The 26,244-nt window shown below is 34.6% G+C and overlaps 3 protein-coding genes and 1 non-coding gene across 5 annotated transcripts; 1 reads left to right on the plus strand and 3 right to left on the minus strand.

Moving 5' to 3' along the window:
* Positions 1-1,000: 1,000 nt before the first annotated feature.
* LOC119641374 (inversin) lies at positions 1,001-3,662 on the minus strand. Its single transcript, XM_038039982.1, has 6 exons — positions 3,501-3,662; positions 3,301-3,439; positions 2,481-3,234; positions 2,348-2,410; positions 1,296-1,491; positions 1,001-1,230 (listed from the first exon to the last, which is right to left on the minus strand). Exons 1-6 carry the CDS (start codon positions 3,597-3,599, stop codon positions 1,072-1,074), a joined length of 1,410 nt encoding a protein of 469 aa, XP_037895910.1. The 5' UTR covers positions 3,600-3,662; the 3' UTR covers positions 1,001-1,071.
* A 1,583-nt stretch (positions 3,663-5,245) lies between these two features.
* On the plus strand, positions 5,246-6,524 carry LOC119641371 (succinate dehydrogenase assembly factor 2-B, mitochondrial). Its single transcript, XM_038039977.1, has 3 exons — positions 5,246-5,361; positions 5,808-6,019; positions 6,079-6,524. Exons 1-3 carry the CDS (start codon positions 5,344-5,346, stop codon positions 6,350-6,352), a joined length of 504 nt encoding a protein of 167 aa, XP_037895905.1. The 5' UTR covers positions 5,246-5,343; the 3' UTR covers positions 6,353-6,524.
* Positions 6,496-8,849, minus strand: LOC119641369 (DNA mismatch repair protein Mlh1). Of its 2 annotated transcripts, XM_038039976.1 has the most exons (5): positions 8,348-8,849; positions 7,855-8,282; positions 7,745-7,792; positions 7,144-7,693; positions 6,496-7,082 (listed from the first exon to the last, which is right to left on the minus strand). In XM_038039976.1, the coding sequence occupies exons 1-5, from the start codon at positions 8,719-8,721 to the stop codon at positions 6,521-6,523; spliced, it is 1,962 nt and encodes a 653-aa protein (XP_037895904.1). In that variant the 5' UTR covers positions 8,722-8,849; the 3' UTR covers positions 6,496-6,520. The 2 variants fall into 2 exon arrangements, with proteins under 2 accessions (XP_037895904.1, XP_037895903.1); XM_038039975.1 differs by having other exon boundaries at positions 7,144-7,792.
* Positions 8,850-22,884: 14,035 nt separating this feature from the next.
* LOC119641423 lies at positions 22,885-22,989 on the minus strand. The gene has a single exon (XR_005247830.1). It is a non-coding gene; the product is annotated as a U6atac minor spliceosomal RNA (small nuclear RNA).
* Positions 22,990-26,244: the final 3,255 nt, after the last annotated feature.

The raw sequence follows: 26,244 nt of genomic DNA on the forward strand, positions 1-26,244 counted from the left end.
CATTATATTCCGTCATGACCGAAACTTTTATACCCATCACTCTTATCCTAAAAAAGGCAAAAAAAAGAACAAAATTTTCATGCTCTTTAATATGAGGTGGACGCGGCTGATTTTTTCTACTTTCAAAATAAAAGTTTTTGTCGCATAGGCATGTGGGCGTCGCAGGCGTCTCCTTCAAGAAAGTTAAGTCACTTTTAAATTTTTTTGCAAATTTGTAGGCGATAATACTACACATTTATGCGGACAGACAGATGGACAGAGCAACAGACGAGCATGTTTAAATGCATTCCAAATTTGAAACTGGCGAAAAGTTTATATACTTTCCGGGGATTGTAAAGACTGTGTTTCTGCGCCTTATCGAGATATTGAATAAAAATTAAATTTTTGTAAAATATATTATACTGGGTAGGCGCGGTCAATTTTCCTCATTTTTGTATAGGTGCTACACCAATCAATAGCTTGAGTTTTGCGACCAGGCAAGACTGACAGACATACGCACGGACATGCTTAAATTGATTTAGAGTTTAATGCTAATCAAGAATACATACATATATATACTTTGCGAGACCTCTTAAGCATCCTTCTGGGCGTTGCAAACGTTTTGGCAAAATAAATATACGCCTTCCTCCTTCATTAATGGCTATAAAAATAATGATAATTTGAAAAAGGAAAACGATTCTTCTGTGAATCAATTCTATTCTATTCTATTCTATTCTAATTCTTGCCATAAGAGATAATCCTGTACAGTATATGTCAGAAAGCCGTTAACAGCTTTAAATTCATTTGTAAGCTAATTAAACAACATTATATTATTTTTTGTAACATTTTTAATGTAACATGTTGAATGAACTTTTAAAATTCATCAACAATTCAGAACGTTCACGTTTCGTAGAACGTTTCCTTTAAACACTAGACAAATAAAATGCAATTAAAGTAGAATGAGATTTAAATAAATGCATGAAATTTTTACTAAAACTAAATACATATAAATTGTGTCTGCTAGATATGCAAGCGAATGCGTGTGTGGGGGTTGCGTGTGCTTTAGTTGGTTTTTAATTTGTGCTTTGTTATTTAAAAAAATCTTTTAAACTTGGAACAAATAAATACTGAAATACCAATAGCAATAGTAGTGTATTTGAAGTACCACTTAATTCGGGAACGTTTACGTTCAGCTAAATACTCGTTATAGTCGATGTAAAGGGGATTTTTGTCAGGACTGAATGAAGCCAACTGTAAAGAGAATCGTAAGCATTTTTTTTTTATTATACAAGAGATGATAGTGAAAAGAAACTCACGTATGTAATTGTATTCCTTAGCGCCTTGATGGTCAATTGATAATCCTCCAAACGTCTTAACATAATTTGTATATGCTCTTTTTCCACAGGTCCCAGAAGATTTTCTTCCAAATGACGTCTTACGAAGCGTAACGAAGAATTAATTATAATTAAACGTTTTAAATGGTAGGCAGTGATCAATAAAACCTCGTAGAAGCTAAATAAATAAATAAATAAATATGTGTCCTTGAGTAACCTATTCACATATAAATCAGGAAATAATTGTTTTTTTTTTATTAGAAAACTACAGACTACTTGGCTAAAGTAAGCCACTAGAGTTATTTAACATGATGACGCTCCAGTGAGTGTTTCCAAAAAAGCACTTTTTCTTTTATTGTTTTATATTAGGTATTTGCAAAAATTTTGATCACTTTTCCACTTAAAAAAAAAGGCTTTTGTTTTGGAAAAGTGGAACAATATATAGTAATCAAAATAGTTTCCCTCATTTCCTACAATAATTTACAATAGTTTTGACAAAACGGCAATAACACGTCAAACGAACTTATATAGTTTCGGCAGCGATCTATCCACTGATGCGCTTTCGGACCTGCGTGTCATCCGGTCTGATCAACTGCAGTAATCAGAACACGTCATGTCTGGTGAGTATGCTAGGTACGGAAGAACTTCACATTCAAACTACCATAGTATATGCTGGAGAACTCTTGCAACAAATGGCCAAAAAAATGGTCTTTCCAGTTAATATGTGGCGCCACTTTTAAACCATTAAAACCAAAACCGACAATTGCCATATGATGGAGCACCATCACCATAAGTTTCTAAAAGCGTTTTGTCACTTTGACAACAAATTACTTCAAATAACAAACGCAATAATTTTAAAAAGATCACAAATTCAATAGTGTTTACAAGAGTAAGAAATGGTTCATAAGGTGAATGCAACAACTGTACTGTGGGCGTACGAACGATAGTAACGCTCAATAAACAAAATCAAATTGAAATTAATTAAAATTGTTGAAGGGAGACTAAATATAAATTAAATATTTGAAAACACATACTTATCCTTCGAAAACTTGTTAAGACGACTTAACGACTTTTTACGCCAATTATGCAGATGAAAACTATACATAAAGAAAAGATTTAATAAAATTTCATATTAAATCATTTTACATTTAATTCTTTTATACTTACTCTAATAACCCTTTTAATATTTTCATGCGAGACAAAGGAAATTGAATCCCAAGTTTTTCCAAACCCTTATCATCAAGACATAAAAATTTACTTAATGGCACACGTTCTTTGGCAAAATACTCTAAATATCTTTCCATATTAATTGACAACAATATTTTGTAGACTTCTTGAAAATATTCCGGACATTCGGATCTCAGAAATACGCGCGGTATGTAATCATGGTAAGTGCTGTAGGTTAGAAATTGTGTTGGCACTATATAGCCATCCTCTTTTTCTATCGGGAAAAACTCTAATAAATCGTAAAAGCCGTGAAATTGAGCCACTTGCTTCGGTGTGTAACCTTTGCCGTTGGGCTTGTTGTAATTAACGCCGGCATCGATCAAAATTTTAACAATTTCTCCATGATTATTTTCGACGGCATAAAAGATTGGCGTACATCCTCGATTATCCGTAGTGTCAAAGCTCACATCTTTAATCATGATGCGCACTATATTAGTGTGGCCGTTTTTACATGCCAACATGAAAGGTGTCGTTCCACATTTATCAGAAACATTAATGACAGCTCCGTGTTGCAAAAGTAAATTACAGATTTTATCCACTACGAAGGACGATTTACTCTTGCAATCACACGCTTGCATCAGTGGTGTGATGGAATCAACTTGTTTATTAACATTGGCTTTCTTTTCTAACACCAAATATTCTACGATTTCGTAAAAGCCTTCCCTGCAGGCGTGCATTAAAAGCGTGTAGCCTCCTAAAGAGTAGAATTAAGTTTACTAAGGAAAACTTCATTCGACTTTGTTTAAAATTTTTTTCTTACCCTTTAGCGGACTGTTTACATCGAAGTTTAGTTTACTGATATTTTCTTTAACACTCATAAGATCATCTCCATAAACGGCATTTCGCAGTTCTTCTTCTTCGTCCTTAATCGTAAAATATTGCTTTGGTCTTGAGGCTAACTGCAAAAAAATTGGCATATGAATCTAACAACAACAGGGCACAGATGCATGCGCTATTTACTTCATCACCAAAATAGAAGCCATCATAATCATCATCGGAATCAGTGTCTGGTGGCCGATACACAATATTATTAATATTTCTCGTAGCCATTTTCTTCATTATAAAATTCTGGCTAATTTGCTTGTTATGTGCGTTAAGAGCGCTAAGAGTCGGTAAATGAAGAATATATTGGAAATTTGTTTTTGTTTTGCAATATTGGGCAACGCTAAGAATTCAAATGAGAATCAGAGTCGGCAAATGGATACTAGAGATGGTAAAAAACAGGAGTACAGCGAATTTTAGTTATTAATTTAATATGTATAGAATACAGTTATTAACTTTGCCTTTTTGAGATAAGAAGACGTAAAAAATAAATAAATACCAAAGATATATATATATATATATATATATACAAAAGAAATTGTTATTCTTTTTAATGGTTTTAATGGTTTCCTGATTTTTCCTTGATTTGGTCGCTTTGTTTTCATGTGTTTAGTGTTTTGGAAAATATGCGAACTGAACTTATTTAATTTTACAAGTTAGCCTAAAAATAGACCGCCATTTTTTTTTTTATTATCAAATTAAACAAAACAGTAACTAAATTTTCTGCTACTTTACAGGGCGAACTTTATACTTAGGCATATATCAACAGAGTCGAGATCCAAGTCAGAACCAATACTTTTATAGATGGCGCGTAAGGCCTATAGATAGCAAAATCGTGGACAACAGTCCTCCCACCAAATTTAGCCAGCCAACCACCATACCCATTCATTGCTAGTAAAACGGAAGCTTATTAATGGTAGCTTTTAATTTTAAAAGATGTTACCTTAATATTGTTACCGATTCAAATAAAGGAAAATCATTGTCAACTATGGCAGGCACTTTTTGAAAGCGATTAACTTTTTTGTATGCTTCAGTATACTGCACTTTTTGAAAACGATTAACTCTTTTGTATGCTTCAGTATACTGCTCCACTGAAAAATGGGAAATGAATTAATAAGGATGGCATAGGCGTTAATAAGTTTATTTACTTTTTCTCAGAGCCGCGGGGCAATCTTCAAATTGGGTTTTACCCATTTCCCCAATTTGTTCCAAATTCTCTGATAATCAATAAAAAACATCTGTTGAAATTCTATATAAACAAACAAACAAATAAAAAACATCTGTTGAAATTCTATACAAACAAACAAACAATTTGGCAATTTAACAGCAAAAACAATAGTAGTAGTAATACTTTATGTCAATTGTAAAGCCGTCGGCAAAAGTCCCCCAATTTTATATTTTTTATGCCAGTTGCATAGAAGTAAAGCGTGCCAGTTGCAGAATTATAGAAATCATGTGGTCAGGATTACATAATTGACGTTATATAGTAATAGTAATAATGATAATAATAATAATAGGATCCCTTTAATAAAATAAAAAAAAAATAATTGAATTATTCCGTAGTTTATAGTTATAGTAAAAATTTTATTGGAAAAAGTTTTTTTTTTAAACGAAATTATTAAAATAAATGCAGTGGGTTGAAGGTCCAGTTTAAGAGAATAAAAACATCCCAAATAGATACATTGCTTTTTCAATTTCGACCGTTATTATTAAATTACTCATTTTCTTTGTCCTATCATTATTTTCGCCAAGCCCTACAAGTGATCCTAACAAATTCAAAGCAAATACTATAGTCTAAATTTACAGCGATAGTTTTTGCAAATGAGGCAACACTGTCAACTTTATTATGGAAAACGGAATAGGCAACGCTTTTCCAAAATGCTCAGATGTTTCTCAAATATCAGATACAATCGACTGACTTCAAAAAAATAATACTTAAGAAAAATACCTAATTTAAATATAAAATCCAAGTGCTTAGAAAATGTTGCGTCATTTAATAGTAAGTAGTAGTTGATTGCTCTTTTTTTAATGAAAGTGTATTGCATAACTTGGAACCCATTTTCAAGTTACTAAAATAAATAGCGGGTCCGTTACAATGCCGAGGATCGGTTTTTGTCACGCTGGGAAGGATCATCCGTTTTAGTTCCGTTTTACAAATTTGCCCTTTTTATGATTTTGTTGGTGCGTTCGCGTGTTTAGGAATTGCTTGCGCCTATTTGTTTGGTTTTGGCTTAAAATGATTTTTCTTTGTAAAAACTTAGGTCAAAATTATTGATTTTGTGAAAAAATTTTTTGAAACACTTAAAAACATTTCAATTTAGAAAAATTGTGTATGAAATTGGAAAATTTCCATAAAAGAATTTTTAACTACGCTATTTGTCTTTTTCTCCATCTATCAATATAAACAAAAATAAAAATCACTTTTTTTGTCTCTTCCCTTTATAGGATACTGCTGTAAGAGGCGGCTTACCGCCCGTGGCCGTACGCTTACAAAGTTCAAAAACTCCAGGCCAAGGTGATGGTAACAAACTTAGTCATCCAGTGAAATTGGCTAATAATGCAGACATACCGATCGTCGACTACAATGATCCTGATTATTTGCCTTTGCCTGAGTATCCGAAAAAATCGAACGAGCCATTGGATATTAAAAAGCAGCGGTAAATTATTGCTTTTCAGTAGAGTTTTCAATTTTAAATGAACTTTATGAAATTTGTAGTCTTCTTTATCAATCTCGCAAACGTGGTATGTTGGAAAATGATTTGCTATTGAGCACTTTTGCCGCCAAATATCTGAAAGATCTAAGTAAGGAGTTAACTGAGCAATATGATAGTTTGATAAATGGTGTCACAAACGACTGGGATATTTATTATTGGGCTACGAATGTCAAACCGACACCACCCGAACATGACAACGAAATAATGCGTATGCTTAAGGAACATGTTCTTAATGCAGGGCGTGAGTCACGTATAAGACAACCGAATTTGAATTAAAAATGAATTACTCGTTAGTTTATTTTAACCTATAGAATGGTTTAATATGTCGTTAATTCTCTCATTAAATTTATTGTATTATTTAATTATACTATTCGCTTATGCTTAGTAGTTTGTTAGTTGCGTAAATAAGATTTCTATTGTTAATAAAAATTCGATGTCGCTTCTTTAACATCTTTCGAACACTTTATACAGTTTTGGTAAACTAGTCAATTCATATAATTCTTTTCTAATTTTTTCTGATGGTAATAAGTACTTTTTAAGAGCTGGATATAAGACATGCTCGGTTTGCCATCTATGACGTTTCGGATCATCTTTTATATCGGCTTCTGATACTGTAGCGTAGTAATGGGCTGTCTCGCGACAAAAAGTTTCAAAGCATTTCTCTTCCTCTTCCCATTCCACATCGGTAGCCAAACGCAGCATATATAAAGGCAAGTAGGCCTTGCTAGGGCAGTACTGTTCCAACAACAAAGGTAACGTCAACAGATCACCTTCCGGAGAAATATTTAAAGAAAAGTATTCACGCATTATAGGAGAATGGATTAATAAAATTTCAACAGCGCGTTGCGCTAATTCTTCCTTATCACCATCCTCTTCGCACCATCCGCTTTCTGTTGAATTTAGGGCCAATAAAATTAAAGATTTAATTGATAATCTCTCTGGAGCTATTTCAAGAGCACAAAAATTTTCAAAGTTATATACCAAACGTTGATAAAAAAGCTCCTTGCTGAACAGATAACAATAACAAATTGATATTAATTTAATTTTAATAAAATTGTCGAACTTACCTCAACATTAGCGTATTAGATAGGTAAAGTTTAGTTTCATATTGAAATAAAGCAAAGCTTTTATCTATTGAGCCCACAAAAACCATTTCTTTTAAAATCTTTCTTAGCTGCACCGAACATTTATTCTCTATTTGTTGCATCATTTTTAAAACACTTGTTAATTTGACTTCCTTGGTTTTTTGTTTGGCAGTAACTCGAAAACTTTGTTCGGTTATAGGCAATACACCATTGGAATAAGTCGATAATGAATCATCAGTTTTCTTATTGCTTTCGCTAAATAAAAATTTGTCCAACTTTTGTTCCTTACTATCGGTGCGTATCATATCTTTCGCCGAAACTTTATCTTGTGCTGCTGCAGACTTGTTAATGCTTGTTTCATTTCCCGTTTCCTTCTCTTCTCTGCCAATACCGGGCAATTTTAATTGCTTATAGAAAGTTCGTGTAGCATTACTGCCCAATAATTGCGTTTCTATTTGGCTTTTGATTTTTTCCACGATTTCATCCTCATACAGAAAATGAACTTCATGTTTGGTAGGATGTACGTTGACATCTAAATTACTTGGTGCCATTTCTAAGCTTAGATATATAAATGGATGCATACCTTTCGGCAAATAAGTGCTGTAAACATTGTCGATGGCAGTTTTCAAAGCTAAAAGAGTCCTGCCTTAAACGATTTAATTCTCAATTTTTAATTAACAATTAACTGCTCACCTGTGGACTCTACCAAACGATTATTAATGAACAACAGCATAATACCTTTCTTGTTATTGTAATTCACTTTGGTTATTAGACCACTTAAAGAGAATTGAAGCATTTGATCTTTGTAATCGACAGACATCAGCTCCTTGCTGATGTCGTTGCCATAGATAATTTGTATGTTAGCCTCTTGAGTGCTGTTTACATTAGTTTTCAGAGATAGCTGTTCACCATGTTTTTTCAACATGAAACCCACTCGGCTATTGTGTATGGCGTACTTAGCTGTTACGTCATAAATTTTTTGAAATTCTTCATTAGGCGTCTTAAAGGCCTGTCTGCGTTGTGGCATATTATAAAATAAATCCTCGATAACAATAATCGTACCCTGATTGCCAGCACAAGCCTTCGGCTTTGCCTGTAACTGGCCATCTTCGTAAGACGCTCTAAGGGATGGTAAGAAAGGAATTTTCACTTTTGTTTCTTTGAACAGGTCTAATTTCATACCTACTTGTAGGCGCATCTCTCTTGACGAGTTTTTGTTTGTATAGTTAAGTGCGCTACGTGACTTATACTGGCTAATGCCTCTCCACGAAAACCGAATGTAGATATTTTTGTTAAATCTTCAAAAGTGGTCAATTTGGAAGTAGTGAACCGTTCACAAACTATTTCAAGATCTTCTTTACGTATTCCAGTGCCGTTATCTTCAATTTGCAACAATTTCAGACCGCCGACTTTTACGGTCACTTGTATCAGCGAGGCCTTTGCGTCTAAGCTATTTTCTATTAATTCCTTTAAAGCGTTTGCAGGCCTTTGTATAACTTCACCCGCAGCAATACGATTTACGACTGCCTGATCGAGCTTTTTAATTATACCTGGATCCATAATTTCTCTATTCGTCTTCTTTTCTGCCGATAGAAAATATTTATTAAACTAAAGGTTTTCTTTTCTTTTTTTTTTGGATTGTAGAGGACTAAACCAATAAATTTGCGACATATATGTCTTAAACTAAAGGTGAAGGTAAATATTTTTAATAAACTAAAGGTAAACAAGTTAACCCGCCAGGCATGCAATGACATTTGGTAATGTGTCAAAAATATTTGTTTACAATAGAGTTTCCTCTACGCGCTTTTTACATCTGTCACTATACTAAGAAGGCTTGATTTTCATTCAAACAGATGTCAATATACATGTAGTTCAATTTTTCTGTTGCTTTTTTCATAAAAATGTAAATTATCACTTTACAATGAAATATGAACGCTTGCAAAACGAACTAACGACGCTAATTGCAATTCTTTATCAACCAACTGGGTACATCCTTTTCTACAACACTTTTTATTGAAAAATCCAGTTCAAAGATTTTAGTTCGCATTTCACTTACCCGCTTTATCCAATGTTATATTTTTATTACAGTTTGGAAATGTTGACATTTCTACTAATAAATTTGCAGCTAATCAGCTGCTCTATAGAAAATGAGCGAACTTCGAATTTTGTTACTATAGAGCGTAAGTAAATGAGCGAGCTAAAATTACCACTTGTTGCTATGTATTTGAACTTCGAATTTTGTTACTATAGAGCGTAAGTAAATGAGCGAGCTACGAATTTTGTTACTTTAGAGACCAAGTGAAAGAGTTTTCTAGCTAACATAGTATGTTTTGTATTTAATCTTTAGTTTATTTCTGACCGCTCCGAATGTTAGAAGGTAAATATTAAAAATATTTACTCTCTTTTCTCATATATTGACATGGAAAATCATTAGTTAGCTGAGGAAAGGAACGTGCACCGGTTCCATCAGCCTCCAATCCACTAATAGTGGCCCAGAGTCCTCTACAAAATTGAGTTTTTGTTAATACAGATAGACAGAGGGAAAACTGCAGACAACGATGGTTACATAAAAATGGCTTCCAACGTGGGGCCCATCTCATCTCAGCATATAGAATTCTATTTTTGCTGTAGAACCTATTTTTGCTATAACTGCTAGCTGCACGATTAAAAACTTTATCAGCGTACACCCGAACACTAAGAACATTGCATTGTCTCAGCATAGCCGCAAAAGTTCGTTCCGAACCTGATCGCGTTTCTAATAAATACGAAATTGAGTGATAGATCAATTAGCAGCAATGACATTTTCGGTAATAGACAAAAATTTTAGAAAGGTGGAAAATAGATTTATTTAATAGATCGAAATACGTTTTTAAACTCTGCCTACCTGAACCTTTGGCTGTATTATCCCATTTCCGCGATAATATTGCGCTTCTTATTAAAATTTATATCGAACCGACTGCTAATCAAGGGGTCTTCGAATTTTAATAGCAAGATCGAACCAATCAGAACACATAATATTTTTTGTGAACTACAAGTTTTCGAGAAATGTTTCTCCCTTAGGACATCCATTAAGAACTAAAAGCCAAATAAACGAAGATGCGGAAGTGTCTCGTCTTGTAAACTAATACTGGGGGATATGAGAAATGTACCGTCTCATGTAAGTTCTACTCTGATTATCTTTTTATTTTCTGGTTTTGATTGTGAGGATTGTGTCCTGGTTTGTTTAGTGTAACGTCTTCAATATATATAAAAATAAGTAGAAAAGTTATATTCGGCTGGAGCCGAATCTTGCATACCTACCGCCATTAAGGCTGCTATTTATTGCCATAAAAAAAGTGAATGGTATAAAATTTAGTCTGTTACGGCTTGACGTCAATTTGGAATTAACACAATTAGTTTGTCGCATTCTGCTCTCCAAGTCCCTTTTATTTGCCGTCCGTACGGAAGGCATTTTTCAGAAAAAGTTTATTCGCCATGTCGTGACGTCCACCATAATTAATTTCGAATTAACATACTCAGCTTTTCCCATTCCTTTTTCCAAGTTCTTTTATTTGATAACCATATCGCTACTATCATTAGGAAAAAATTAGCCAGACCCACCTGCGTGCAAAGACTTCCAATGTTTCTGCCAAATTTGAAGTCGATATTTTCATTTTAGCGAGAGGATAGTGTCAACAACACACACGATACGGAAGGATAGGCATGGCTTAATCAATTCAGGCTTTAACGCTGCTCAAGAATATATGTACTTTATGGGGTCTCTAAAGCTTCCTTTTAGATATTGCAAACATTATGGCAATGGTGGCCATAAAAAGAAGATCAGAGATATTCTCGGCTGATTAATCGTCGGGTGCTTACATATTACCAAACCAACGCAATGTGCCTCTTCGAGAATTAATGGGAGCTCCGACGTTTCTTGAAAGGTCTTACGAATGTGTCTAGTCCTAGTCTCCGTTAAACCCTGGGTTGGAAAAATTTAAAATCTAAAGCGGACTTTGAGTTGTAGACGAGGTTACGTAATGTATGTTTTGGAATATTATCGACAAGTGCAGAGTAATTGTCCCGATTATCCAGTCTCCAACTTGAAGTCGAGACTGTAAACGCTCACCGCTTGTACATAATAATATGTTCTGAACATATATTTTATAATCGATGGTAGACTGAAAGACCCATTACCGGTATGTCAACAAAGTGTCATTGTTGGGTCGTTCAGCAAATCTCAAGACAATATAGACCGCAGGTAGGCTACATACCGAACAACCTAAAATCGACTTCTTGAGGCAATTTGATCAATTCCTTCGGATATTATCAAAGAAATCGAGCTTTAGAGACCCCACATAGTACACATATTCTTGATCAGCATCAAATTCTAAATGAATTCAGGCATGTCCGTCTGTGTGCCTTTTCCTCTGCGTAATGTGTGCAAATATTTTCCTGGCCGCAAAAATAAAGCTACTTGGCTTTAAATTTGGCCGAAACATTAGAAGTTCTTGCACACAGATTGGTATTGAAAACAGGCCAAATCATTTGAAAGACACGCCCACAGCATCACGTAAACTGAGAACAACTCTGTTTTTTAAAAGAAATGAAGAATTGTTTTTTTTCCCTATTCATAAATTAAGGCATATAAAGGCACAAAACTTTGAACGCATATCCTATGCGCGAGATTGTAGTACCTGTACAAAAATGGAACAATTGGCCATATATTGGCCATTATAGTGTATCAATGTTTTTTTTTTTTTTTCAATACCTTCGTAAGGCGTAGAAACATAAGTTTCAAGAATACTGTAAAGTCTGTCTGCGCAAGTATGTAGTATTTAAGCTAAACATTAGCTTTAGCGAAAACGAAGATATCGCAAAAGAATTTTTAAGTGACTTAAACTTTTCCAAGTACCCGTCTACAACGCCTACATGCTTATGCGGCAAGAACTTTTATTTTGAAAATAGAAAAAATCAGCCACGCCCACTCCATATTACAGAACATGAAAATTTAGTTCTTTTACTTTTTTGGCTTTTTAAGAATAATGATGATGAGTGTGAAAAATTCGGTTACGATCGGATATAATTTTCTTACTTGTTCCTATTTATGAAGACGTTTGCAGACTTGTCTACTTACTACGGCTTTTTCAATGTTATAGTTTGCCTAGCCTGTCATTTAACAATTTCTTGCCATAAATATGTTAGTTTGTGTTCAGTTAGTTAGTCACTCATTCCAGGATTTATGTATATATATATATATATGTTTGTACGCAATTGCCTTGCACTTGCACCGAACGAATTCTGTCAGTTATATGGCATTTAACTTTTGTCCTCCTTGAAAAAAGGTATATAGACTTTTCTTCGCCTCACTGCGTATAAGTAGAACATACTTACAAACAAAGTTAGTCATCTCAGTGGTTGGTATGAAACCATGCAAGTATGGTAAAATGAGATGAACTGCGTATGCGTTTTCTTTCTATATCTTTGGAGTGGAGCAATTTAGTTTGAATCTTATGGCTAAAATTGAGGAATTAAAAACGATTTGCTTTAAAAGAAGCTAAAATTATTCTATGGTTAATTGTTAGTATGAAATGGGAACTTAAGAAGGAAGATAAATATGTCGGTTGCTCACTTTGAACGAAACCTTATGCACACAGATAATGGTGAACTCTTAAAAAGACATAAGATTTGCAGCAAAGAACGTGAAAAGAAATCTTAAGAACTACTCTCGATGAAAGGAAAGCGAAATTGCAAGATATATCGGATATTGTAAAAATATGAACAGATAACATGCGAGCAGCTTTACATGAACATTTCGCCATGAGAACGATGTTTTTCTAAATACTAAACAATTATAAAGTGTTGCCGGTTCGTTAAAATCATACGGGATTGTGCCCACGCACTGTTCTTTTCAACAGAATCGAACGGAAAACGGGTGAAGCAACACAAAATGCAATTCACGCAGAATCAAGGCATCTTCACGTGCTCCTCCGGGAAGTTCAATCCTTTTCAATTTGCTTACGATCGATCTGTTGACTCAACTGGAAATTTGAACTCCTCCAGTTGGACGGCTGGTGTACGAGCAACGCCATGTCAGTTGATCTAAATAAATGGAGCGAGTTTTCATTTGTTTAATAATAACTGGGTAACGAGCTGGGTAACGTGAAATTCTTTCGTGTTCCTGGTATGTTACTAGATATCAAATGTCGGAGATAATAAGACCCAGCCGCTATTGGGTTTTATCGAACGTTGGGCTAAGGAATTTAACGATTCGTATGTTAATAAATGTCTACTTGCCTCGCTCGTCACCCCTATTTTAGAATAGTCGCTTATTGTATGATTATCAATTTATAAGACACACATCCACTTGCTGTTCGTGGATTGGGTTGGAATACTTACGTTACCTGCTTATGTTCTATAAGTTTGGATGCCTGTGCTTCACTTTCGTAAAATGTTTACCACAAATACTATAAAGTTGCGCCAACGGATATGTGGACAGACAGATAGGCGCACATGGTGCTTGGTGTTGTCATCAATACAACGTCAAAGCATTATCTACCTTATACGATTGTGTCGATTGTGTTGCTCTTTAAAACTCGAATTAAACACTCGCACATTTTACTTAGCTGTATGAATGTGTGTTAGAGACTCTTAGGATACATAAACGCAGGTGCAGAGCAAAGCATATGACAAAAGCCTTTTTAGTCGATATGCAGCTTCATAAAATTTACGGGTGCATTTATTCTGTGTAAAGAAGCTACTTACTCCCTAAGCAAAATAATGGACAGATATTCAAAAATCTTAGAAGTAACTCCGAGATTCAATAAAGAAAAGACTATAGATATGCTCGATTATAGGTAATCAGAACGTAAGGCGAGTTTATGAACAATCGTTTTGTTCCTACTAAATGGATGTCACCAAAACACGCGAACGGTCAACTTTTCTATCAAGCAATACCTCTCGGCCGATCCAATAACACCGATCCCTGCGTAGGAGAAGAATAAATACACTTGTTCGGGTGGCCAATCCATCTCACTATCTAATCGTGGATGGAAAAATGGAAAGAAATTTAAAATATTTAAATAGCTTAAAAAATTCTTCCCATTTCGAGCGTGTTCCTTGTACTAGTTTTAACGATTGCTGCATATCGCAGAGACGACTAGAAATAAATTTTAATGCCTACAATAATTTGACTTATTCTTTAACATTTTTCGAATATTTCATACAGTTTTAACACATTAGTTACCTCGTATGACTTTTCCAAAAACTTGTTCGCAGTTTTCACATATCTGGAACAGTACTTAAAGGATAAGAATAAGTTTTCTTGACACTGTTATCTTTAAATGCTAGTTAACAAAAGTGGGACAGATGAGAATAAATATGGAAAAATTAGACAAAACATACAAACACTTTGTTTTACTTCTACAGTGATTTACTTAATCGGTAGCATTCACTGCTGTTATTCAAACCAATTCAAGGCTAAGCATCAATTTTCTTGTTATTTTCGTTAGATATAAATTTGATCAGTTTTTCGTGCCTCTTATCGATACATTAATATCTGAATTTTGATTTATTTTTTTTTTTCTAATGTAATAACATTCAACTTTTATTATTCATAACAAATACGATAAGTGTTACAAATATTCAAAACGGATCAACTTCAAAGTACAAAAACAACGTTCACTTCCTCTTCCGACAAGTTTTTTAACACTTATTTAATTCTTCAAAATATTATTAAACAGGGCTACCGAAAAGACTTAAAATAAAATATAAGGCATTTATTTAACATTAAAATATATAACGCACAGAGCGAACGTTTTACGTACCTGGCAATAGTGTTATAAATGTTATTGCATTCTCTCTTCTATTTTTCTCTTATTAAATTGCTAGCATAGTTGTTGCAAATTTGTACTCTGTGAGATTTCTCTCGTACTTTACCAAATTTTTATACAAATACTTGAACAAATGTAAACAAATTCAGACTCTTATTCTCACATTTTTCGAATTATTGAGAATTGTATACGCTTATTCTCGTACTTTACCAATTTTTATGCGCTTACTCTCGTACTTTACCAATTTTTATACGCTTATTCTCACATTTTTCGCTTACTTACTCTGATTACTCTGATTACTCCAAATAGTTGTGTAAATTGAAAATGAGAGTGGCTGAGAGAAGTTTCTTGCAATTATTTTGAAAAAGTTTATTATGATTTTTGATGAATTTTTTGAGAGTAATATTTGCTTTGCACAATTTCTGTTCAAGTTTATTCTATAAACTAAAATTTGAATTTAGTTTGGGAGAGCAAAGAGAAAAAAAAATTCTATTTCTCAGCGTAAAATTTATTTTCTTATGCATTTCTTATGAAAACTCGAGAGTGCATTTTTTTACTTTGCTGAGAATAAAATTCTGTTTCTCCGAGTAAAATTTACTTTCCTAAGGTTAAAATCTTATCACATGAGTTAGTGAAATTAATACAAACAAAACAGAAGATCCACCAAATGCAATAAATAAATAAAAAATGAAACAAATTTTTGAGGGATAGGGACTTCTAAAATTTGACGTTTACAAATTATTGGAAATATTACAAGACTTGATACGGATATTAAAACATTACAATCATATCGAATCAAATACGCAAGCAAAGTCGTATAGTGAATTTAATTGAACGATTTAAGAAATATTTAAAATGTGAAGTAAAGCAAAAACAAAAAATTAGTGCGTTTAAAGAAGAAATATCCTCAATGCAAAATATAAAAAGCCAACTAGAGAAATGTTAAGTAATATTTAAAAAAATATGGCCAAAAAGGGGAGAGTACCTATTAAGTGAATGCAAAGAATAAAAAGAAAGTATGGGAAAACGCAGACATTTGTTTACATTTGTTGAATAATTGTTCAAGTATTTGTATAAAAATTGCGTGCATACGAGAGTAAGCGTATAAAAATTGCATGAGACAACTTACACAGATACGAACTTTAAACAAATGTGTAAATGGAGAAAAAACTAAAAGACTACTACGAAAAAAGAAACCCGTTAATTCGTTATTTTGTATATGAAAGGCCATCAGCAGTTATTGCTTATCGTTAATTACTAAAATTCGAAGGCAGTTTGTTTTTATTAAGCATTTTTTTCGAACTTGTGTGCGCGTTTAGTTAGAACTTTTTTTTTTGTTTATGCTTTGCTTCTTGAATTTTTTCTGTTTTCCTTTGGCTTTATGCGATATGGCAGACTCTGACATATAAACAAGCGTGTTAAATGTATATTAATCCAAGATGACACGACCAACCATACTTGTTATATGAACTTTAGCAACTTTGTTGCGTATACTTCTGTTTTTCTTTTTAATTTTGTTGCCTGTACACTTGCTGTCGTTCTTAAGGTTTTAAAGTTCCTTTTGAGTTCCTATACTCTCTCTTATGCTCTTTCTAGTGTTTGCTTATACATAACATAAATAAATAGAAAACAAAAATAATAGCGCTTACGACAAAAATAATAGCGCTTGCGATAAAAATAATAGAGCTTGCGATGTGATAATTTTCTTGCGCAAATGTTGCTAGCGAAATGTTTTTTTTTATATACAATGATTTTGTAATAATTCGTAGTTTTAGCCAAACAAAATAAAGACTTAATTGTATGCCGTGCGTGCACGTTTGTTTATTAATGCTCCGTTCTCTTTTCTGCTTTCATAAGATGTCTTTCTCTCCAAAAACCGACAATTATAAAAGACCGCGAATATAATAACAACAATAATAATTGCAGCTACAAGTGCTATATAAGCATATCCATTGTTTTTATTGTTAGAATAAAATGGGAGAAAAAAAATCAAAACGAAAGCTCCCATGCTAGATACTCGGTAATTTTTCTCGCTATAATGGCATTTTCATTCAAGATCAATTTCTTGCGGGGATAAAACAAGAATTTTTTTACAAAAATTTAAAAAAATTGCCAAAGTTGCAAGTGTTTTAAAAAAAAAAGCCAAGTGAGGAGAAAATTTACTTCCGGATAAAATAAAATACCTGTGTATCGTGCTGCGGCATAGGTGCGTGTGTGCATATAAATATTTTTAAAATACAATATGTTTGTGTTGGTTTAAACGAAGAAGTTTTCAAAGAAAGAGAAAAACAATTTTTATTTATGCACAGACGGTAAATAAACCGCCCGCGTTCCACAAATACGGTAAATAAATCGCTCGAGTTGCACAAATACGGTAAATAGACCGCCCGAGTTCCACAAATGCGGTAAATAAATCGCTCGAGTTGCACAAATACGGTAAATAGACCGCCCGAGTTCCACAAATGCGGTAAATAAACCGCCCGAGTTCCATAAATGCGGTAAATAAACCGCCCGAGTTCCACAAATACGGTAAATAAACCGCCCGAGTTCCACAAATACGGTAAATAAATCACTCGAGTTGCACAAATACGGTAAATAGACCGCCCGAGTTCCACAAATACGGTAAATAAACCGCCCGAGTTCCACAATAGCGTTACCGTCATTACGGTTAAGACAATCTCTCTATACAATCTCTCTTCATAAAAGAAAAAAAATAAGATAGATTCGATGATTTCATCGAATAAGTCTTCTTTTAAAATGTATCAACTGGAATATAAGGCAACAGAAAACAATTTTTGGGCTAAAGTGATTAAACAACATATCTTAAAAAAGAAATTCCATGATGAAAGAATGTGCAATTATAAAATCAACGCTAAACGGCAATTATCTATTGAAGTGTTTAAAATAAAAATCGCTGCTTTCAAGAGTGATGGTCGTGTAGTTCTTTTTTTGCTTGAAAATTTGTGAGTGCGTACGTTGCGATATTTTAAATTAAAAATGTGTAACAGAGTCAATTCAATTAGAAAAAAATAATGTGATCATATCTTAACTAAATAATGTTAAAAATAATGACAACTAAAAAAAGTTTACCATCAAGATTGTTATCTCGATATGTTGACAGAAACTCAAAAGGGCACAAGCAAAGTCAACCCGTAGTGAAAAAACCTTTGGTAAATATGCTTTTTTCAACATTATGTTTAATATAAATGATTTATTTTCGATTTTCTTGTAAACTACAGGAAAGTAAGAAAAATGCTTCCATTAATTTGTAAATCAGGAGTGCTTAAAAATGATAGAGAAATAAACAGAGAGAGAGAGAGAGAGAGAGAGAGATGTATAAAGAGAGCGTGTACCTCGAAACACCTTATGACGAGTTCATTTGACTTTTTTCTTTTTTTACTTTAATATGAGAATCCACAAGCAGTCAAAACAAAGGCTTATAAAGGGTTATATACAAGGTCTCCGACGTTTGTTCCGAGTAGTGTTCATGTCAACATATCGGGCAACACGGATATAAATAATATATTGAAAAAATAGCTATATACATAATAGGTCTACGATAAAGCTTCGCAGACTTATAAAAAATTTCATAACAGTGTATGTTCTTAATCAACATCAACGTCGTTGTTCGAAAAGACTAAAAAATTCATCGAATGGAAGCAGTAGTGAGAAGGAGCAATGTTTGATGAATACTTCGAGAAGGTAGGGCATTCTAATGCGTAGTTGTTAGGACGAGCTTTGCTTTTCAAACTGAGATTGATAGCTAGTGCCAGTTTAAGGAAGTTGGAGACTTCTCATATCGGTCTACATTCAGTTTTTTTGACAAAGAACTCAAATCTTTCAAAAACCACGTTCAGTATACTAACTCGTGTTTTTGTGTATAGTTTCACGATAGTATTTTCAGATTAAGAAATGAGAGAATTATTCAATACTCTGTTAAGCCCATGAAAGGGCGTGCAGCGAGAAATAATAAATATCCAACTAGTACGTACGCATTCTTTTTAGAAATTCTTCATATCTCATGAAAGGGAAAAGGATTGCAACCTCTGCAAAGAAGTAAAGTGTTAGCCGCATTCTTTATAAAAAAAATAATAATAATGATTATAAAAAAATTGAATTTTCAAAACCAAAAAAAAAGAGAAAACAATTTTGAAATCTTTTGTGTGAAAGATAATTTAACGCGAAACCGTCGGTAGTTAAAAGAAAATTCCTGGCTGTCGGTACTTCGGAGCCCAAATATCAGGCCGCATCTCCAAAAATCAATATTCATTACAAAGATTACAATTATTCAAATGCCGATAAATATTTTTGAAAGAAAGTGCAAGTCCATCATGAGTAGCTGTCGAAGCTACAAATTATCATTATCCGAATAACGAATTTTACATGAATATAAAAATCATTGAATAAAAGTTTAGAAAGTAAGGATAAAAAACCTATTAGTCCTATAAAACATGTACAGAATACATATAGACACACTCGGCTTAATATCGGCTAATTCCAAGTAACTTTAGCTTTATTTTTGTTGTATAATGATAGAATGTTTGCATAGAAACCCTTGTTTGGAGTAGCGTAGTGGTTGTCCCGAGGAACGAATTCTTTTTGCCAGTGTAAGAAAAATATGCAACATCTAGAAAGACTTGAAATAGATCCACCTTTTATTATTCAGAATCTGTTCCTATCTGTCCGTTTGTCAGTTGTGTAGTCTTTTGTTCAATCTACAGCTTGCAACTAAAACTAAAAATCGTTTCAAGAATAGCTTCGATTTTTGCATTTATCTCTATTGGGATATTATATAAAACTTTTTGAATATTTTCTTGTCCGTCTAATCACACCAAAGATATGATCTAGGAACCGCGCACTCATCAAATTGAATGAAAGCTTCGCATCATTATCTTACTCAAATGTAGTGACATATGTTCTTCGACACAGGATAGCATTGCAGTTTCCAACATATTTTCAGTTATAAGTTTATCAGTGTTTTTCCTTAGATGTGTCGGAGCGATATTCTCCCAAGAACCAGAGCACGCTACAATTACATCTCTTACGCTACGCTTCACAGGATTTTTAGTAAATCTAATGCAAAATTCCTTTCCTTATGACCACAGCATCCTTTTTCTCGCATCATAGTATTTGTGTTCCGTCGTTCCAAAGTATGTATCTCCACTTTTGTTCGCCTTCTGGTTTGTACCAATTTTCATGGACTAAAGCAAAATCTTTCCATTTCTCCATATTACTATATTCTAAGCAAGGGAAGCTATCTTTTACGATTTCGGCGATATAGAACTGAAAAATACGGCTTGCGCTTATTTTCGCCTATATAATGGTTTTAAGCGGAATGATGTATAATATTTCATGGACGTCGTGGTCCACTATAATTTTTACCTGCTTTTTTTAATAATTATCGTTATTCCCTTTTGTCATTTGCCGCTACGACTACAGTCGAACAAAAAAACCCCAGATGGCCGAGTTTTTCGGAGCCACTTTCGCTACAATCTTGGCGTCGTATCTTTTGTTTAAGTCTTGAGTTTTCTGAAATACCGCCTTTAGAAGATGTAAGTAGTCGTACATCTGTGTGATTAAATAATTGCTTCCATCCGCCCGTTGCCTCATAAATACGCTGTTTGGGGAATTATTTATTATTTTGCAATTTTGAGTGCTCCTGTCGCAGACCACCGCTCTTACATCGAGCACGATCTCCTCTGCAAATCCTATGTTTTCTATTAATAGTTGGGAATTCCCATTATAGCGGGTGATAGGCGCTGAGTGTCAGGCTGAATGCAGTCAACAAGCTCCGTACTTGGAATACGAGTACTGTTCGGTACTCCATCGTATCCTTTAATTTTCCATTTAGGAAGTAGCCGCATCCATAGAGCCTATGTTCCGTTCTACGTACGTTGATGGGACATTAAAAACTCTACCGCACTTGAGATTCGAACCCACGACCATTGAGTTGCTAGTCGAAATTCCTCGCCTTCGGCTACTCAGGCGGATTTCTTACATTATATTTTTAATATTGTTCAAGTGTTCGTATAAAAATTGAGTGCATGCGAAAGTAAGCGTATAAAAATTTGCCTTCAACTGATAATGATTCTCAATAATTCCAAAGATGTGAGAATAAGAGTCCAATTTTTTTATCGTTTCTACAATTTTAACAACTTGGTCGACGTCTCCGTTTATGTTAATTCGTCATTGTGTAGTGTGTCTTGTACATTAATTGTGTCAATATATTTATTTGTTTATAGCGAGTTGTTATTGTCAACAAATTCTTTTAGCTACTGGTTTATAATAGCCGTCTTGACTGAAAAGTTGTCAGCGTATAGCGGCTTAGACAGGGAATTAAAAGCTCTATCTGAACGAATTTGACCAAAGCGCACGTAACTGGAGAGATCAATAAATGGTTATTGCAAACTGACCTACTAAAAGAAAAGAGTGCGAATGAGAGCACTTCTTGCATAATGTCTTTGTCATTATTATGTTCGAAGTCAATTGCACCGCCTTCATATGTTTCCTCCATTTCGACTGGCGCCATTAACGTGGATATGTGTTCTAGCGATGGTAAAACAAACAGTGCGATAATTTCGTTGATTGCATTTATTTTTATTAGCATGCGCCGAGTGCACAGCTGACGATCCTCATTCTCCTTTTTATTCTGTGAATCAGTAAATCAGAAAATAGACGATTTAAAAAAGGTTCAATGTGGCCTGAGCAGCTCAGTCGATAGAGCATAGGACTTTTAATCCAACGGCCCAGGGTTCACTTCCCAGCTCGGGCGTCATTTACCTAATTTTTATTCTATCAGCATCATTCGCTGCAGTTCCAGTAAGGAATAATGATATCAAATCAAGCAAGTGTTTGAAGAGAGGAATAATAATAAAACGGTAACATTCTTCAAGTTGTGGGACCAGGAGTATTTTTACCACGGACATTGCACAAAAAGGGGGAAGGGTCATGCCTAAATGTAATATATACCGTTTTTAGCGAAACAACAGCTGCTTTGAAACGAGAAGTGATTGTTCGAAATTGTATATACATTGCTCTGATTCATGTGATTGTTCGTCAACAACATATATAACTCAAAGTTTATATCATTATGCGTTCATCAATTGCGTTGCAAAAAATAAATCGTAAAAGGAAATAAACAAAAACACGTTACTCTTTTTCCTCGTTTTTCTTATTCCTCGTTTTGTTCATTATTCGCAAAATAAATTACGCAAAATAAATTACGCAAAAACACATAATTCGCTACATCCTTGATTTGGTATTTTCTAGTTTGCCTGCACTGTGGCCCATATATTAATATTCTTCCCGTCATCATTTCTGCTAAGGCACACAAAGTGTAGATGAATTGCTAAAAACGTTTCCATTTGTTTACATTGCCTGAACGGTCTGATCATTGCGGAATTTTTTAGTACCTGCAACAATTTTTCAATCGAATGATTTGATGACTGCATTGCAAATTTCTAAGCACATCTTCGCTTTTCTTCATTGACATTGGATTGTGCTAAACATGAGCGATCCCCTCTGCTTCTTCAAGGTAGCCTTAATTGCTTTGACCGGCCATGCATGATTCCGTTGCTACGGTTAATATCTGTCACAGCCTTTTTCTGTTTGTGAAGTTAACCTAATCCAATTTGGACGGAACGGACATTGACATCCTTAAGAATCTATAAACAAAGTCCGCAACCATTGTGGTCGTAGGCAGCGAAAGATACGCTTCATTCCCTATTTTTTCGGTAAATGCATTTTGTACAACAGGATACAAGGGAAAGGTCATAATGTTAAGAATCTGTTGCCGTTGTTAACGTTATCGTGTTTCAAGTCGCTTGTTAAGACACGACATCTACAGGCAGAGACTTATTTGTTGTTATATCGTGACATATATTGCTTACAAGAGCAGTAGCATGCAAGTCCAAGAAAATCCTGTGTTGTTGCCACCAGCAGTAAGTGGCGAAGATCGCTAGAGAGAATTTCATCCTTGTCTAGGAGAATACTAACTTGCTCTCGTTTTCTACTAAACTCGGCGAATTATCTGTTTGTTGATTTGCTGACTAGCCGAAGAAGAGAAAGATATACAGGAAAGGAACCGAACATTACTTTTTTAATATGATTTCATATAATAGTTTTTTTATGTATCCAGTACTTGGATGTTGTAGTTAATTCAATACGGGGGCCAGAGTTTTGCTTAGCGGATCAAAGCAGAAATTTGTCTTATATCTTTTGTATTGCTCTTTAAAAAGACGAACCAATTTTTGAAAAAGTTTTTCTTACTTTAATTTTGTTGGCATTGACTTATGTACGTTTGCTGGGAGATTTATGGATTAACTGACGTCATATTATTTTAAAATATCTGCATATATGTATGACCTAGGACTAGGGTTGGACACGACGCAAAGTGCAAATATGCGAAAAATATTTACGAAATTTCTTTCAAGTTATCGGGAAAGTTTTAGAAGATGACATGTAGTCTGATCGATAGCCTGCAAGAGGATGCAATTCAGTGACTACGAGGAGGCGCCACAAAAATTAAAGAATTTGGTAAAATCTCTTTTTGTTAACACACCGCTCAGATCAAACTTTAAACTTAAGTGGCGAGAATATGAAAAATTTGTTTTAGTCAAAAGCAAAGGTGGGGGCCGAACTATTTAGAACGTGCTCCGACTAAGCAGTAAGCAGATTTCGTCGTCGTTTCCTAGATAATAAACTAAGTATACGTGGACGAGAGTAGGCGTGCCGTAAATCCTATCTTTCCGTCCGTTGGATAAATATAATTTATAGGGTTGAAAGCAGATATGATTGTGACCTTGGAAACAAGAACAATCGCAATTCGAGTAAATAAAGATAATTAAGAGAAACCTAGTACCAATTGTTCAAAGAAATGTCATTTCTTACTTGTATTGAGGGGCGTCGCAATTGGTCGACAATAAATTCGCGCATCAATAAACACATCTTCTCGATTTGTACAGGAAATTTCCATTACTTTGAGTCCTAGCAAGTCTGTCCTATCAGATACAATGTGTGAATAAGGAGCCTTCACGTTACAAAATTCAATTTCAAAAAAGTAGAAGTAAAGTGAACGCTGAACAAAGTTCTTGGTCATTGGTCATGCAATACGTGATTTTGAGGCGAAGCAATTATTGATTCATCAACAAGCAAGCAGAGCAGCACCAAGAAGAAAAACGTACAAGTAAATTGAGTGGTTGTCAGTAACCAGCCATATTAGGCCAACGTTTTGCATAGTTGACGTAGTAGTTGTGCGTTGTTGGAATAACCTGACAAAGCTCGGAACAGCGCGAAGAAGTCGTTGTTATTGAGAGCAGAGTAGTAAGACGCTTTGTTGTTTAATGACACTGCTGCCATTTACCCCGATATGATCGTTGAGCGTGTGAACGAATGTGTGTACTGTACGTAGCTAATAAAAGCATTGATTTACGATTTTGGTAGGATGTGCGTACGATACATTCGTGTGTGTACGTGCGTGCCATGAGACAAGTACACACTAGACAAGCCTGCAATGTTTGTTTGTCTGACTTGTACAATGTAGTGAGGTGCAAAAAAAAAAAGAAAAAGGATAGTTGCCTTAATTGACAAGCGGAGTTGAAGAGGTTTTTCATTGTTGGCGCTGTGTATGAGTGGAATGAATTCATTTTACCTTCAGTGCACAATTAAAGATAAATAGTTTTCGATACGAACCATTTAAGTATTTATTCCCTTTTCTAGGAGCATTTCTCTTTTTCTGCTTATAGTTTCGTTCTCAATGCTATCGGATTTTTCGAATGCATTTCACATTTTTTCAAATGATGGGCCGCTTGATTTTCCTTTACTGAAAACCCATTTCCAGGACATTAACTCTATCAATTTATAAAATATCCCTTCCCTTCTAGTTTGTCGAGGCTGAACGTCCTATAATTGATATTTGGCATTCCATTAATGATCAAATTTGATAACTAATGATATTAACGATAGGTATGCGGAGGAAAGCGCTAACAGATTGCAAAAAGACTGAAAGAACAGAGTAAAACTTATAAGAAGACAAACCCATAACAAACAGAGAGGTAGAGCGAGAGTGGATGCTCCCGAACAATTAACTTCTTGGGTGGAAAGCTTAATCTCGAGGGGTGATCGCTTCCCAAGTGCCACGTCCAGACACATTCGTCGGCGTCCTTTTTCCGAGGAGAGTGGGGCCAATCTAAAATCTCTGTATGGATCAAGCAATCGATAGCAGTGCAATTTCACGGACAGTCAAGTAAGCCGCCTTCTTGTGATCTTCACTGACCACACCCACCGCGAAACTTCCGCAAAAAGTTGTTTACCTGTGTCAGGCTAAAATCGGAAATTGCATGGGCGGTTTCCGATGCGTACGGAACTAGAGAGAAAAGGAAAAGGAAAGTCTCTGATTAGACGAAGTCGTTTCTGCACGACTCGCAAAATAAAGGTCGGTCATGAGATGGAAAACCTGTTGACGGAGGTGCAGTAAATGGAACTAGTCTACGCTGAGGGCGTGGCTGTATAACATTCCCATTGGGCAGATTCCCACACAATTTTACGCGAGTACTTACAAGCAAGCAATCTGCCGACTCTTGAAATCGTAAAATAAGTATTGTCTGAAAGCAACTCTGATCTGGACAATATCTCTGCTATTGGACCTTGTAGCTGTTGATAATTTCATTCCGAGGTTACGGACGCCTCTATGCTCTACGGAAAGGGAGCGTGTCTACCTCTTAACCACTCTACGATTTGCCTTACAGCATCTCTCAAGAGGAAAACAATTAACATTGACGTGGTCTACCTTAATATATAGACAGTTTTCGGCAAAGTTCTATGCGGCACGATAATGGCTCTATATCTAATGTAGAAAATATAGGTGTTCCAATTGACCCCACTACTGTGACAACTTATACCGTCCATCTTTAATGTCTCAATGTCTTAAGCAAAAAATCAAAGAGTACCGTTGCTGATTAATTGCAACTTGTTTAAAATATGGGCTTTAATTCATTTATCCGACTTAATCTGATAACCTAAAAACATAACCAAAAAACATATGTCTTAGTAACCGCTTTAATTGAAAATCTTACTGCGAGTGTGTATGCGGTAGTCTGTGTATTAACGATCTTCCAATAGTCCGCTAAACTTTTGTAAGCAATTTGCCCAAATGATTAGCTCTTTTTAGCCTATTCAGAAAAAATTGCTATTCATTCGCCTACATCCATATACATATACATATATAGAAAAATGGGTGTTAATTACTAACTTGGCATGTGCAAGAATTTTGCAA

This window comes from Glossina fuscipes, unplaced genomic scaffold (genome assembly GCF_014805625.2).
Source record: "Glossina fuscipes isolate IAEA_lab_2018 unplaced genomic scaffold, Yale_Gfus_2 148, whole genome shotgun sequence".
Classification (NCBI taxonomy): Eukaryota; Metazoa; Arthropoda; class Insecta; order Diptera; family Glossinidae; genus Glossina; species Glossina fuscipes.

Coding starts and splice junctions, on each gene's coding strand:
- LOC119641371 (XM_038039977.1), top strand. Junction 6,020..6,078: donor TTGGATATTAAAAAGCAGCG/GTAAATTATTGC, acceptor TGAAATTTGTAG/TCTTCTTTATCAATCTCGCA.
- LOC119641374 (XM_038039982.1), bottom strand. CDS start 3,599: ATGAAGAAAATGGCTACGAGAAATATTAATAATATTGTGTATCGGCCA. Junction 3,440..3,500: donor GCTTCTATTTTGGTGATGAA/GTAAATAGCGCA, acceptor ATTTTTTTGCAG/TTAGCCTCAAGACCAAAGCA. Junction 3,235..3,300: donor TGTAAACAGTCCGCTAAAGG/GTAAGAAAAAAA, acceptor TCTACTCTTTAG/GAGGCTACACGCTTTTAATG.
- LOC119641369 (XM_038039975.1), bottom strand. CDS start 8,721: ATGGATCCAGGTATAATTAAAAAGCTCGATCAGGCAGTCGTAAATCGT. Junction 8,283..8,347: donor CAAGAGAGATGCGCCTACAA/GTAGGTATGAAA, acceptor ACCATCCCTTAG/AGCGTCTTACGAAGATGGCC. Junction 7,793..7,854: donor TCGTTTGGTAGAGTCCACAG/GTGAGCAGTTAA, acceptor GGACTCTTTTAG/CTTTGAAAACTGCCATCGAC.